The 14,157-nt window shown below is 36.4% G+C and overlaps 1 protein-coding gene across 2 annotated transcripts in view; it reads left to right on the forward strand.

The window, feature by feature from the left end:
* AsnRS (asparagine--tRNA ligase) overlaps positions 1 to 14,157 on the forward strand; it is a 129,956-nt gene that overhangs the window by 87,798 nt on the left and 28,001 nt on the right. For both annotated transcript variants that reach the window (XM_081734071.1, XM_081734070.1), the window contains exons 2-3: positions 1,164 to 1,312; positions 7,916 to 8,177. In XM_081734071.1, coding sequence (XP_081590197.1) covers positions 1,164 to 1,312; positions 7,916 to 8,177 — 411 coding nt within the window. The remainder of the gene's footprint in view (positions 1 to 1,163; positions 1,313 to 7,915; positions 8,178 to 14,157) is intronic.

Consider the following 14,157-nt stretch of genomic DNA (forward strand, 5'->3'; position numbering starts at 1 on the left):
CTTAAGAAGGTTAATTCGCGGTTTGTACCACACAAACTCACCGAAGACCAAAAAGTTGATCGAATTGCGCATTGCAAAGATATCGTTAAAAGTGCTCGGCAGGATCGAAACTTCTTGAAATCGATTGTAACTGGTGACGAGACGTGATGTTTTGAATATGAGCCCGAAACAAAGCGGCAAAGTGCTGAATGGAGAGCGCCGGATGAAGGAACACCCAAAAAAAGTCGCTTGGTGAAGTCAAAAGTTAAGGTGATGCTGATTTGTTTTTACGATTCAAAAGGAATTATCCACAAAGAATTTGTTCAGCCCGGCCAGACAGTCACTGGAGAGTTTTACTTGGGCGTCATGAAGCGTTTGCTGGCAAGAATTCGTCGTATTCGACCCGAATATCGCGAAATCGGCAGTTGGACTCTTTTGGACGATAATGCACCATCACATCGTTCGCGACTTGTAACTGAATTTGTGGTCAAAAATCACATTATTCGGTTGCATCATCCGCCCTATTCACCAGATCTCGCTCCGTGCGATTTCTATCTGTTCCCGAAACTGCATTTGGCGATGAAAGGAAAGTGGCACGCATCGATTGATGCCATTGAGAAGGCGACGACCGCCGTCCTAAAGACCATTCCAATAAAGGACATGGAGAAGTCGTTTGACAACTTGTTGGAGCGTGCAAATATGTGTATCGATGCAGAAGGGGAATACATTGATTAATAAAAATGATTTGTTCCAAAATGTACATTGCTTTTTTGTTTTTCTAAAACGTTCGGTTTCTTTTGGAATGGAGGGTGTATTCTTTTCAAGGTGACTTAACTCAAGTAAATTTAAATGAATGTGTTGTCTTCCCGACCTCCGTCACAGAATAGGTGCCTAAAACAATCGTAGAGAGCACAAGGTTTAGTAAGTGAACATTTCTCCTTTTCAGACTAGGCACTATGAATAAAAGTATATTGGGCTAGTACTATTTTGCGTTGATTTATTTCAGAAATACTAGGCTAGACAGATTCATTTTTTTTAACTAAATTTGTTTCTATTTTATAGCCTAGTTCAGATAAGTATACATGTAGTTACATAAAAGGCAATATTGTCATGTTTCAAAGTTGTAGGATATCATAAGATTGTGTGTATTTTATAGGATAGTTATATGTCTTATTTTTTTTCAGGTGAATTATATACGTCAGAGCAGACTGGAAGTGACGAGAATGGCGATGGGACCGAGGCGAAACCCTTCAAGACCATTTTGCAGGCCATGAGATACGCTGGACGAGAGCCTTTCCCTACGATTTATGTAGATAGTAAAGAAGAAGGCAAAGTATGTACGCTAATAGAATTGTATACCATAAGAATAAGATAGAGGGGTACATTAGCTCAGTGGTAGAGCGCATACTGGTGCGGGGCTCCCTGGTTCAGTCCCCGGCTAAGTAAGTTTGTGGTAGACAGCATTCCGTCTGCGGCTTTTCTCAGAATACTCCCATTTGCTCCACATTCCAGGGCTCATAGCGAGTCACTTGTCTAACTAAAAGTTACTTTTTTTTTTAAGTTGGTCACTAAAAGTTACTTTTTGGGGGTAAAGTTATTTTTTCATATTGAAACTGGCCATGTGGAGACATTTTACCTAGGAAGAACCACAGAACAACAACTCGTGAAACACACCAATCTAGCAATAGACAATGCAAACTTTTCCAGAGAGAACTCTTGATGTTAAATAGTGATGGACCAAATACCAATAAAAAGGTTCGCAAAATGATAAATGAGAACATTTAGGAAAAGAAGTTCGCTTGATATAGGAACATGTAACACACACAGTTCATAACGCACTCCAAAAAGGACTCCAAGAATTTGAAATTGAAATGAGTGATTTTGTCATCGATGTGTCATGTGTGGGGCAATCCAAATGAAATCGACCAATGATGGTTGCTGACAAATTTAGTTTTTTATTAATTTTTTACCTAAGTTTGCGAGTTCAAAACGGATATTCATTTCTTTTTTAGCTGCGCAGGTTTTGTCTTAGCGGCCATTTTGTATAGGCGCTTGAGCACATTTTGAACTTTTTAGTGCATTCCGTTAAGTGCTGTAATTTTTTTAGGTTTTAAAGATAATGAGTTCAAACCAACACCATATGAAAGATAATGGAATGGACAATATTCTATGTTCTGTGCACATTGAGACGTGCTTCAGAACGTCGAGAAAAAAAGCTCAGAAGATTGAGGTTGGAAACCTAGAAATTGCAATTTTGGAATGTACATTTTGAAACGAAATAAATGAGACTCTCCTTCAATTTTTGTCTACATACAGACTAGATAATAGACAACGTCCTAAACAAGTTTTAGATCTGAGAACTATATACTTGATACTTTGGAAATTTTTTAATACATTGCGAATTTTCGAAAATCATGTATTTTCACCATCAAATATCTCAGGAAGGACAGGGTGAAAAGTTCCAAATTAGCACAAAATAGACGATAGTTGTGCAGTAACAAGTGAGTAAAATTGCATCACTGAGACTCGAGTAGTTTCTGAGTTATAAGTTTCTTCTTCACTGGGACTTAATATCATGAAGCACCGTTGGAGTGAATATAAACTTTGTAGCAGAAGTCAAAATAACACGAAAGTAATGTTAAATGGGTAAAGTGTGCGTAATTTATGAATCATATCTTGTACAGAAAACGAAAGTCGTCTGTTATGTCTTTTCTGTCTATAGCGCTGCTGTTAAGACACCAGTGAGGTAAATAGTTGACTAATTTGTTTACAGAGTTTGACACTGGTATTGAAAGTACGACGTGTAGGAGTTGTGGACTCTGAGGGTGTGAGTTTCCGGCGAACTTAAGTGATTGACACCCGCACTTCGTCATTTGTACATGGTTTAAAAGAGGTTCTTGGGCCGTGGAGATGGAAAAAATGATCAAAAAGATCGTTATTTTCCTACTGATGTCTTCAATTCCTCAATCCAACATTCCTGTCATAAATACAGGCTACGGTATCATTAGGTGCAAATGACAACATGCAAATGTTCTGGAAGTACTGAATTACTGCAACCAGTAAATTTATCTGATTGTGAGTATTCACAACATCTGATTTGTTTTCGTCGGAGGTACAAATCTGTGATATGATCTGGTATTAATAATTCTTTTACAAGTAGCAAATCTTGAATTCCTTGCTGTTTGACTGCACTTCTTCTGATGACACTTAGATAAATTGCATCCCTGAGATACTACATTAACACAAAACCTACACGTCTGTTCAGTTTTTAAAATCGTCAATTTCACATCACTACAACAACTTATACCTCAGAAACTACTCAAGTCTCAGTGATGCAATTGTACTCACTTGTTGCTGCTCAACTATTGTCTGTTTTGTGCAAATTTGGGATTTTTCATTTCTATCCTCTGTGAGATATTCGATAGTGAAAATACACGATTTTCGAGAATTCGCAAAGTTTAAAAATTTCCAAATAATCAAGTATAAGGCTCTCAGATCTGAAACTTGCTTAGGACGTTGTTTACTATCTAGTTTCTATGTAGACAAAGAATTAAAGGCGAGTCTCGTTTCTTTCGTTTTAAAATGTACATTCCAAAATGGCCATTTCTAGGTTTCTAACCTCAATGTTCAGAGCTTCTTTTTTCGAAGTTCTGAAGTACGTCTCAATCTGCACAGAACATAGAATATTGTCCATTCCATTATTTTTCATATGGTTTCGGTTTGAACTCATTATCTTTAAAACCTAAAAAGTTACAGCGTTTAACGGAATCCTCTGAAAAGTGGAATACGTTCAGGCACCTATACAAAATGGCCGCCACAAACAAATGTGTGCGGCTAAAAAATAAATGAATATCCGTTTTCAACTCCCTAAATGTCGTGCAATCTTAGGTAAAAAAAAATCAAAAATAAATAAATTTTGTCAGCAACCTTTGTCCTGGGAATTGGTCAATTTCATTAAGATTGACCCGTGTACTATTTTTTGAACGGATGGCCCTCAAGGTGGGAAGATTTCACTAAGATTGCCAGTAAGTTAGAACTGCCTAAACATAGATTTATCAAACATGTTAGTTGAAGGTGGCTTACACGTGAAAAATCATGTGAAAGAGTTCTTGAACTCCTCAGTGCTCTGCAGTAGTACTTCCCCAAGTTTCTTCCTCTAAAGAAATCAAACCTCATAGCTACTGGAAAATACAAGTTAGTTTCTAAAACATTAAAAGACTCATCAGCGAAAGCGCAGTTAAATTTTGTCATCTCAAGTGCAAAACTTTTCAACGATATCACAGAATGGCTTTAGAAGGAGTCCTTTGCACATGTTCTATACTCTAAACTTCAAACTGTTAACAAGGTTTTGTTGTCGCGATTTGTGAAGAAAGAAGTTCTTACGTCTTTGACTGAAATGGATGAAAGTGCTGTAAGTGAAGAAAATCTGTTACCTTGTTGGTGAAGTGGTTGTGGAGAAGAAGCAAGTAAGCAGCTGGAAGAAGAAGAAAAAATGTAAAGTTTCACTACGTGGTAGTATATAAACATATAGTGAAAACCCTTGAAATTTCCCTAAATGTAAAGTCATTTGAGTGTGTCGCGTATATTACAAATCTGGCAAAAAGTTCTTCCCCTCAGTATTGACTTGGATTTTCTGAGTGATAAGTGGTGGTTACTTCAACTTGAAAATTCCTCAGGAAGTCTTCGCAGTGTCTGAATAGATGTTTAGCAATCATGTGGTACCAAGACAAAATTTGTAACAAACCAATTGTACAAGAAAAAAATGTTACTACCAGTTAATGGTAATCTAGATGCTATGTATTAATTACATACTTTTAATTTTGTGTTATTGGACATAATGAAAATATACAAATTTGGCCTTACCCCATCCAGATCAAAGTTGAAATATAGAACCGTGCAAAATGTGTAATTAATAATGAAATCTCTAAACACAAGTAATCCAATTTTTTTATTAGCTGACAAACTTAACATTATGTATTTCAGCTATGATCCAGCCTGATATTTTGGTGGGGAAAAAATGTAAATTTCAATTTATGCCCAAGTTTGGAATCAAGGTTTAAAGTTACTTTTTAATGAGATTTTGGTCACTTTTTCATGTGTTTTTGGTCACTTTTTCTTGTGCTTTTGGTCACTTTTCAACTGTTTAGAAGATACCAGACCACTATGAGCCCTGACATTCTCATTCTAAACATTCTTCCATTATCATTCACGTGCCTTAATCATACGTCTTCTTTACAAGGGACATACGCGAAACGTAACAGCTAGATATTTACGACAATTGATACCCTGACTAATCGTGGATCGCTAATCGCTCGTGCGGAAATGCCTTCTTTACCCGCTACGTATAATACATATACCAATCAGTGACCAGGTGAGGCTGTGCCGAGTTATACCCCAAAACGCCAGAAAAAGGCAGAAAATGAAAAATGTATGCAGGTAACCTGATACCTATCGGAGGGGGACACGCGATCAAGAACATGGCAGTAATGCCATACAAACAGTGTTCCCGTCCCAATACAAACATAGCTTTTCAGATAGAACGTATATCATTTTATGGCATTAAAACAATTTGCATAAAACATGAAAGAAAATACGCAGTGGGTTATCAGTGCTGCCAAATAGAGGAGATGTGAGGCTCTGAAGTTGTGAAATTATGGGGTCCGTACAATGAAACGAACAAATGTATAACAACAAGACTGCAGAAGGACCAAATGTACAGTAGAGAGTAAACCACAACATCCAGTGACTAACGGGCTAGATACATCATGTCGAATGTGCGGCTAGGGCGAGAAATGTACGTATTTTGCCATACTATCTGTGGCTTTTCTGTTGGGTGTATTGGGGTATTATATTAAAATATTTTGCACCTGTATATTACTGGTAAGCTGAATGTAGTGTGTATTGTCTTCATCGTTGTCTCAATGCTAACTATACATTTTCTGTACTGTCGGCTGACATCTATCACACTTCATTAATCTTTGCGAATCGATTTTGATGTACTGTCACAGATTTGTTACCTGTCGTGCCACAGTTTTTCTGTACTCTTTTCAGGCGCTACACCTTCATTTCTGTGGTTTGTAAGGCATGCCGGATTTTATACAGTGTTGCAACTCCAAAACAGTTCCTTTTATAGCTCTCGAGAAAGGTTTGAGATATTGATTCCACACAAACGCCATTGGAGTTGCTGCGCTACAGGAAGACTTGTTGTTCACATTTCCGCATAATGTCCCATGGAACTTCTTTCTACGGCAATTCTACCGTGTGCCCTTTTTGGGTAAATCCTGTGTCAAGTCCGTTAGTCACTGGATGCTGTTCATGCTGTAGTTTACTGTACGTTTAGTTCTTCTGCAGCCTTCTTATTGTTGTACATTGTTCATTTCCCTGTACGAACCCTATAATTTCTCAATTTTAGAGCCTCATATCTCCCTTCTTTGGCAACAATGATAACTCACCTTTTACTTATTTTATTCACGTTTTATGCCAATTGTTTTAATGCCATAAAATGGTATACATTGAATATATGAAAAAGTATATATATGAAGAACACCTTGAATATATGAAAAAGTATATATTTGTATTGGGATGGCAACACTGTTTGTGTGACACTACTGCCGTGTTCTTGGTCACGCGTCCCGCTCCCGTAGTATCAGGTTACCTGCATACATTTTTCACTTTTTGTCTTTTTCTGGCGATTTTGGGGTATAACTAGGCACAGATTCACCCAGTCACTGCTTGGTATATGTATTATACGTAGCGGGTAAACAAGGCATTTCCGCACGAATGACTATCACTACGATGATTAGCGATCCACAATTAGTCAGGGTACCATTTTCATAAATATCTAGCTGTCATCGTTGGCATACGTCCCTTGTTAGCCTAACGGCTATAATCCTGGAACGTTAAATTAAAAGATTTCATTTCAAGAATAAGATAGACATAATCTTATAGCCAATTTTAGTTTCTTTAATGATTATCGTAATCGTCAGGTAATAGTACTGCAATATTTACATTAAAACTAATGACTTAGTTTGGTTTCTAATCGAGCTTTAATTACTTAAAATTTTATTTCCTCAATAATCTTTGTACTTTCAAATTTCCTGTCTCCCCTGCAGCTGTGGTTATGGAAAATAAAAATAGGAGTAAAATCTACGAAAACATCAAGTCGATCAAATTACTTAACTTTGCAATGAGCATGTATATTCTGATTATGAAGTACCGATTTCCTACCTCAAGTATCTGGAGAAATGTATCACCGCGTACCTTTCCGGATCACCAATTCGTTCCGTCTTCTGAAGAACACCTTGAGAAACCACTGCTGCATGGAATGCAAGATGTTCAGAATTCCAACCATATCATATAAATTACTGCTGATCTTGTAAAGATAGATTTCTTTCTGATAAAGTTCGCTCGAAAAGCAAAGAAAAATTTCAGTTTCCCATTGCATAAATACGCAATAGATGACATTTTATTTTATGTTAATCAATTGCTTATTTTGTGTAATGGAAAACTTAATTTTAGTTCTTGTGTGGATGTGTGTTACGGAAGATTTCTAACATGTAGAAGGATATTAAAAGTTAAAAGCTGTTAGCAACAGGTTTTCTCTACACAGAAGTGAAGTGCTACCTATCATGTGTTTACGTAGTGGAAAACTTAAGGGTATTGTGCTTCTTGTTATTTTTCGCCATATGCATCAGCAATTTTTCTGATTGTCTGCATGATAATGGAGAGAAAGACAGATTTGCACAGATGTAATAATATTAATACGAAATATTTAAGTAGTAGCATTTTCCTCGCCGTCGTCCAATTTTTGCGAATTCAGTTGCATATATATATGTATGTTGGTAAACGCAGTATTTTTATTACATTTATCGTACTTCTATGTTATGTTCTCCTAAAATTGAGGATATAAAAGTAACATTTATTTTTATTTTCTCAGAAATATGATGTTGCAGCAAAATCCCAGTTGAAAAAGATCCATAAGATATGGCAGCGAGAGCAGTACAAAACTGCAGAGAAAGCCAAGAAGGAGGAGGAAGATGCAGAAAAGAGGGCTCGTAATTTGGAAGAAGCAAAGAAGGTTCAGATCAGCGAAGACCCTAGTTTACCCAAAGCCAAATTACTGAAGATCTATCAATGTGGTGAACATCGAGACGAGAGGGTAAAACTCTATGGATGGGTCCATAGATTGAGGCGGCAAGGTACGTGTTCTTTTTAAGTTTTATAGGTAGTTGTTGCACTCGAAAAGCAAGAATAAAAAAAGTGAATTATTTACGTTTCCTTCCTTCCTTACTTCTTCCCCTTCCTATACGATGAAACATGAATATATGACGTTATTTATGTATTTATTTTAAATATTGTATATAAAATCACGTTCTATAAACCAACTCCCTCCGAAATAAAAAAAAAAATCTCTTTCTAGTGATTGCAAATGAGAAGTTACACAATTTTAGTTTCTGTAAATTAAATAGATTTGATCTAATTTGAAACATGAAGCAGACTTTATTCAATGCACACTTAATTGGGAAGTTACCGATAGCACAAATATATAAGATAGAATTCACTTTACACTAAGTTTCATCTCATATTTGACAATAAAAAGTCCTTTGATTTGCTTCTAAGATACCATGTTAAGAAAAAGAGGCCTAAGGTTCTCATTACTGTTTATCTATGAGTGAATGAACATTGCCTCAACTTTGAGATAAACGCTAGAATCATGTAAGATTGGGAACTGGAATTTAAAATATGTGACTAGCTTCTGCTTCAATACTTTTCCGTTTTTCGTGCAAGCATTTCAATTGGAACATTTCCATAATGAGGGACAAAAAATATAAATCATCAGAAGGAAAGAGGTGCATGATGATTCATTAAAATGTAAACTATACACGCGGACATTATAAACTTATAAAGCCTCCCAGCAAATCATATATATAGGGTGTCCCACTCGTAAGAGGCTCCGGGAAAAGTGTTATAAAAGTCTTAATAAAAGTGGGTATGAAACCAAATTTGTATATGGGCGTGACCACCTAGATTTCAGGGCGGATGTTCTCACATAACTCGTCGACGTGGTAGCATTGTAAATCTGTGGAATGTGGCAACAGTGAGATTCCGCGAGTTGTGTGTGTGTTTCGTGTTTCAGTGTAGCCTGGCTTACTATTTGTGTATTAATATTCTGTGGCAGAGCGCATGTTTCTTGTGAAACAGGATTGGGTAAGGCTCTTTTAAGACATGTAAGGAAATGTGAACTCACAAAACATATTGTTTATGGAGTAGTGACAACCAGTATGCAGTCGTTGAGGAACTCTTCATTCGCAGAAAGGAGGCGTGTTCTGTGCAGTATTACAGCAATGCATCATCAGGCTTTTTGACACTGCTGTCACTGGTGAAGTGTACCGGTATTGTTCCATGAATTTGTGACGAGGAATTGTTTGGTGCCAGCAAGATGGTGCAACGTGCCACACGTCTAAAGCAAGTATGGCTGCGGCGCAATAATTTTTCCTGACAGAGTGATTTCCAAAGGATTATGAGCCCCAAGGTCACATGACTACGCCTGACTTTTCTGTAGGGTCACCTTAAAGGTAATGTGTACAAGAACAAACCAGCACCATCGACGAGTTACGTGAGAGCAATCACCATGAAATCCACGCAGTCACGCCCAATACTCTGGTAGCAGCATTCATGCAACATGCAACGCCTTGTTGAACTGTGTATACAGGTGGAGGGAAGTCACTTCGAACACCTCCTATGATGTCCACTCATTCCAAAATTATTGTCGCATGTCTATAAATATGTTGTTGTAGGAATATCACTTGATAACGAATTCGCCCTATTTCTTATAATGTTAGTGTGTGTGTGTAATCGGCAAAGACATGTATGTGGCAATTTCATGTCAAAAGAGCAGTAAATAAGAACAATAAAGCGAAAATAAAACTTTCTTGCCTATTTAGCAACATTTTGTTTTACTCATTCTAATTTTCGTATTTATAATTCTTTTCCTATGAAATTTACCACTAATATACATTTCCCGATTATACACATAGTATCAGTATTAAAAGTACCCTGCAAAATCATTATCAAATTATATTCTTACAAGAAGACAGTTACAGATATGCGACAATCATTTTGGACATGAGTATACCTTCATTTCCCAACCATAAAGGTGTCATATACAAATTTGGTTTCATACCCCATAAGATTTTTATATCACTTTTCCCGGGGCCTCTTACGAGTGGGACACCCTGCATATAGGGTAGAAGAGGGAATTGAGTGGTTGCAAAATAAGTGTTACAACTCTTGGGAGGTGACTCCTGCCACTGAGACAAGAAAAAAAAGTTCTCTTGAACTTTCAGCTATCGGACATAGTTTTGGATCTACAAGGTGCCGAAAGCGTGGGAAAATGACTTTCGGACGCCAATAGTTCGGAAACTATCCAACGTAAAGAGGGCGGGTAAAAAATTCACTGAAGAAGTCATATCTGCTCTATTGAATTTTGCGTGTTTCACAATCCTACCATGCACGCGCAAGGGATTCCCCAAAGGAACGTAGGGAGTGCCGGATAATCTGCCAAATGAAAATTGGTCTTAAATGGATATGAATTGATAGGGTTTCTACCAGGTGACAATAATTCGTTTGTATTAAGTCGATATCTGGAACAAATACAAAATGGCGGACACCTTCATGCCCGTTGAGTGTGGTTGCATAATCGCCAGGTACGGATGCTGGCCAACAGTGACGTTATGAGTATTAAGTGTAGCGAGTTTGTACTGAAATGCTCTAGAAAGACATCTGGAGTGTCGGTAGAGCACAACAGATGAAGCAGGGTGATACACATGTGTGGAAACACTTAACGAAAAATGCCCAGAAATGCACTCGTACTCAGTAAACGTGAGTTTAAAGCGTCGGAAATGTAAGGATTAGCGTGAAGAACATGAAACCCATTGCCATTTCACCAATAATATTCCCTCAAACTGATGCAGTATGACGTGCATGGTTGTATACCAATAAGGATGCAACAACTGAGGCCAAGTTGAAATTGTGCAAGGGGACTCACAAAGAAACTGGGTAAACTAAATGAATGTCACTAGTGGGATCGCGTGATCGATATTGAAATGTGGCCAATGTGTGTGTTGATATCGACATATAGCTAATGAACAAATGTCAACAAATATCACCGCCGTTGTCGGTGTTTTGAAACACCCTGCATATATGATAGAAGGGGGAATTGGGTGGATGGGGTAATTGGACGGATTTTTAAAAATGTATATTTTGCATTTCAGTATATTTTTATGGAATTTAATTACATCCAAATGTTGGGTGTAGATGTTGATCAGAAAAAAGCTTTGTTAAATTTTGAGAGGGTGTAATAATGACAAAAAAAACCAAAAACTGATTTGATTGAGAAATGACATATTTGAAACTGAGTTTCAGGTTTGTGTGTGTTTTGGTTTGAGTCGCAATAAATCGCGCATCTGTTAGAGTTTTTATCCTAATTTTCTACTGCTGCTTAAAAACATAAGGATGGTGCCATGAAGAGTAGCAATCTTGAATCTTCATTGTGAGGCAGTTAAAATTTTGTAAAACTTCGTACCTCCCAATTATCTCCAGGGGGTAATTGGGCGCATGATGTGGGGGTAAATGGGTGGAATGCCTTAAGTGAACTTTTTTGGTTAGAATTAATTTAAATGCTATGCTAGCTTCTCTTTTGTAATGTACACTTTTGTTTCATAGTGCATTGTGCTTATTAAGCTATTTTATTCAACGTAGGCCTCCAGTGGCTGTTGCGTATGCCAATAATGCTGATGCTGCAAATAGGACCTGTTTATCAATCCAGAGTTCCAACACATGTTCTGTTGTAATAGTTTATGGTTATTTAGCGTTAGTCTTATTACCTTCTCCTATGTTTGTTTGAATAACAGGGCCTGTTCTCTTTTTTTTTTTTTTTTATTTCACTTTTACGTTTTCGGCCACAGTTTTAACGGTTTATAGTTTTTTTTTTTTCGTATGTGATACATTTTGGATTAAGTTGACAGGACAATATATTATGCTGTAAACAATAACTGGAAGGCTTGAAAAGGCATTCAAATATCTTTGAGATTTAGAAATAAGTTACTTCTTATTTTGCGTAAACAAAGATATATTTTTTTCTAGGCCATATAAAACTATTAGTTTTTAAGTGGAATACAAGTTATATACATCAAATGAAAGCTTGAGTTTTCTTCATTTATACCCAATCACCCTCATGGGTTTGTGTGTACCGTCAATGGCTTTAATCATTTTGCACCCAATTACCCCAGAGGATAATTGGGTGGAAATCAGACCAACTAAAAAGTGTTGCAGCATCAAAAGTAAAGATGCCAAAAGCTTACAACTACCACAGTAGGTGCAGAAAAACCTGCAGCATATAATCAGTTTTTAAAAACTAGAAAAACACCTATAACCTGTGAGGGGGAAAAAGGTTGAAAAAACATACCCCCCAATTCCTCCTTCTACCCTATATATATATATATATATATATATATATATATATATATATATATATATATACAGTGTGGACAATTTATCTTGATCATCCGTGATAATGGAGAAATCAAAAGAGGGAGAAAAGCGAAACTTTGCGCGTAGCAACTATAAGGATGGGGACATGGCTTTAAGTATTAGGCAACACCACCCAGTGAACAGTGTTGCCATCCCAATATAAAGTTATATTTTTTTTTTCAAATGGCACTACGTCAGGTTATTACATATTTCAAATCAACATGTCAAATAAAAACATAAAATACTACATTTATTATTCAGTGTTGCAAACTAAGGATTTTATAGTATCACAAACACAATGGAGATAAACGGGATAATGCACATCGAAAGTAATTTAGTGTTGGATACCATGCCCATGGTATGACTTGTTTCGAATGAATAGGGACGAAGTTACCAGCGCTTGAAAATTTCAATTTTTTTTTGAAAGACTTCATTTCGAAAAAAAAAAAAAAATGCTTGAATAAGTATCATATCTAGTTATTTGTGTGGTTTACAATGGATGTGTAAGTTATTTTGCCGTTTACAGCACTTAGATATCTCAAACCGTTGCAGAGATATATTAAACATTGCTGAAGTTTGCAAAACATGGAATTGCGAGAACCCTTAATTACAGCTACTAAAAGCTAATACTACAATCCTATAAAAGAGGAGAAGAACAAGAGTCATTTTAAATATTTCCCACGAATACGCAATTTTCAGCTGTGTTGCGACCTTTATCAATGTTTATCATATCTTCGGAACGGTTTGAGGTATCGAGATGCTGTAAACGGTAGAATAATTAGTATATCTATTGAAAACCATACAAGTAACCAGATATGATACTTATCTAAGCATTTTTTTCGAAATAAAGCCTTTCAAGAAAATTGAAATTTTCAAGCGTTGGTAACTTCGTTCCTATTCATTCGAAACAAGTCATACCATAGTCATGGTATCCAACGCTAAGGTATGCAATATGGATTATCCCGTCCATCTCCGTTGTGCTGTATATGTAATACAGCTTCCAAACTTTGTATGTTTATGATACGATAACATCCTTAGTTTGCAACACTGAATAATAAACGTAGTATTTTATGTTTTTATTTGACATGTTGATTTGAAATATGTAATAACCTGACGTAGTGCCATTTGAAAAAATATAATCTTATATTGGAATGGCAACACTGTTCACTGGATAGTGTTGTCTCATACGTAAAACGATGTCTCCTTCTTATAGCTGCTACGTGCAAAGTTTCGCTTTTCTCCCTCTTTCGGTTTCCCCGTTATCACGGATGATCAAGTAACTAGAAATAATAAAAGGATCAGCGTATGTAACTTTTTATAATTATAATTCAATACGTGTTATCTTTTGTGGCAATAGTAGATGATGACACAAACTGCTCAGAAATTTAGGATGTTTTGATGTTGGAAAATGGTGGAAATATAGATGGTAGTTAATTTTTACAAAGATACTTTCTAATCTGAATTTAATTATGTAAATATTTTTACATATTCGTGTGTGAGTTTAGCATATTACATGAACAGTAAATGGTACTTTCATGGTTTTAGATTGCATACACGCGTGCAAAAACTTGGCACTCTATGTTAGATTTTGTTCATGTTTTTTATGTTTTTGTGTGTTTTTTATTGTTATTATTATTAATTCATGCT

This window comes from Thermobia domestica, chromosome 12, assembly GCF_964235325.1.
Source record: "Thermobia domestica chromosome 12, izTheDome1.hap1.1, whole genome shotgun sequence".
NCBI classification, from domain to species: domain Eukaryota; kingdom Metazoa; phylum Arthropoda; class Insecta; order Zygentoma; family Lepismatidae; genus Thermobia; species Thermobia domestica.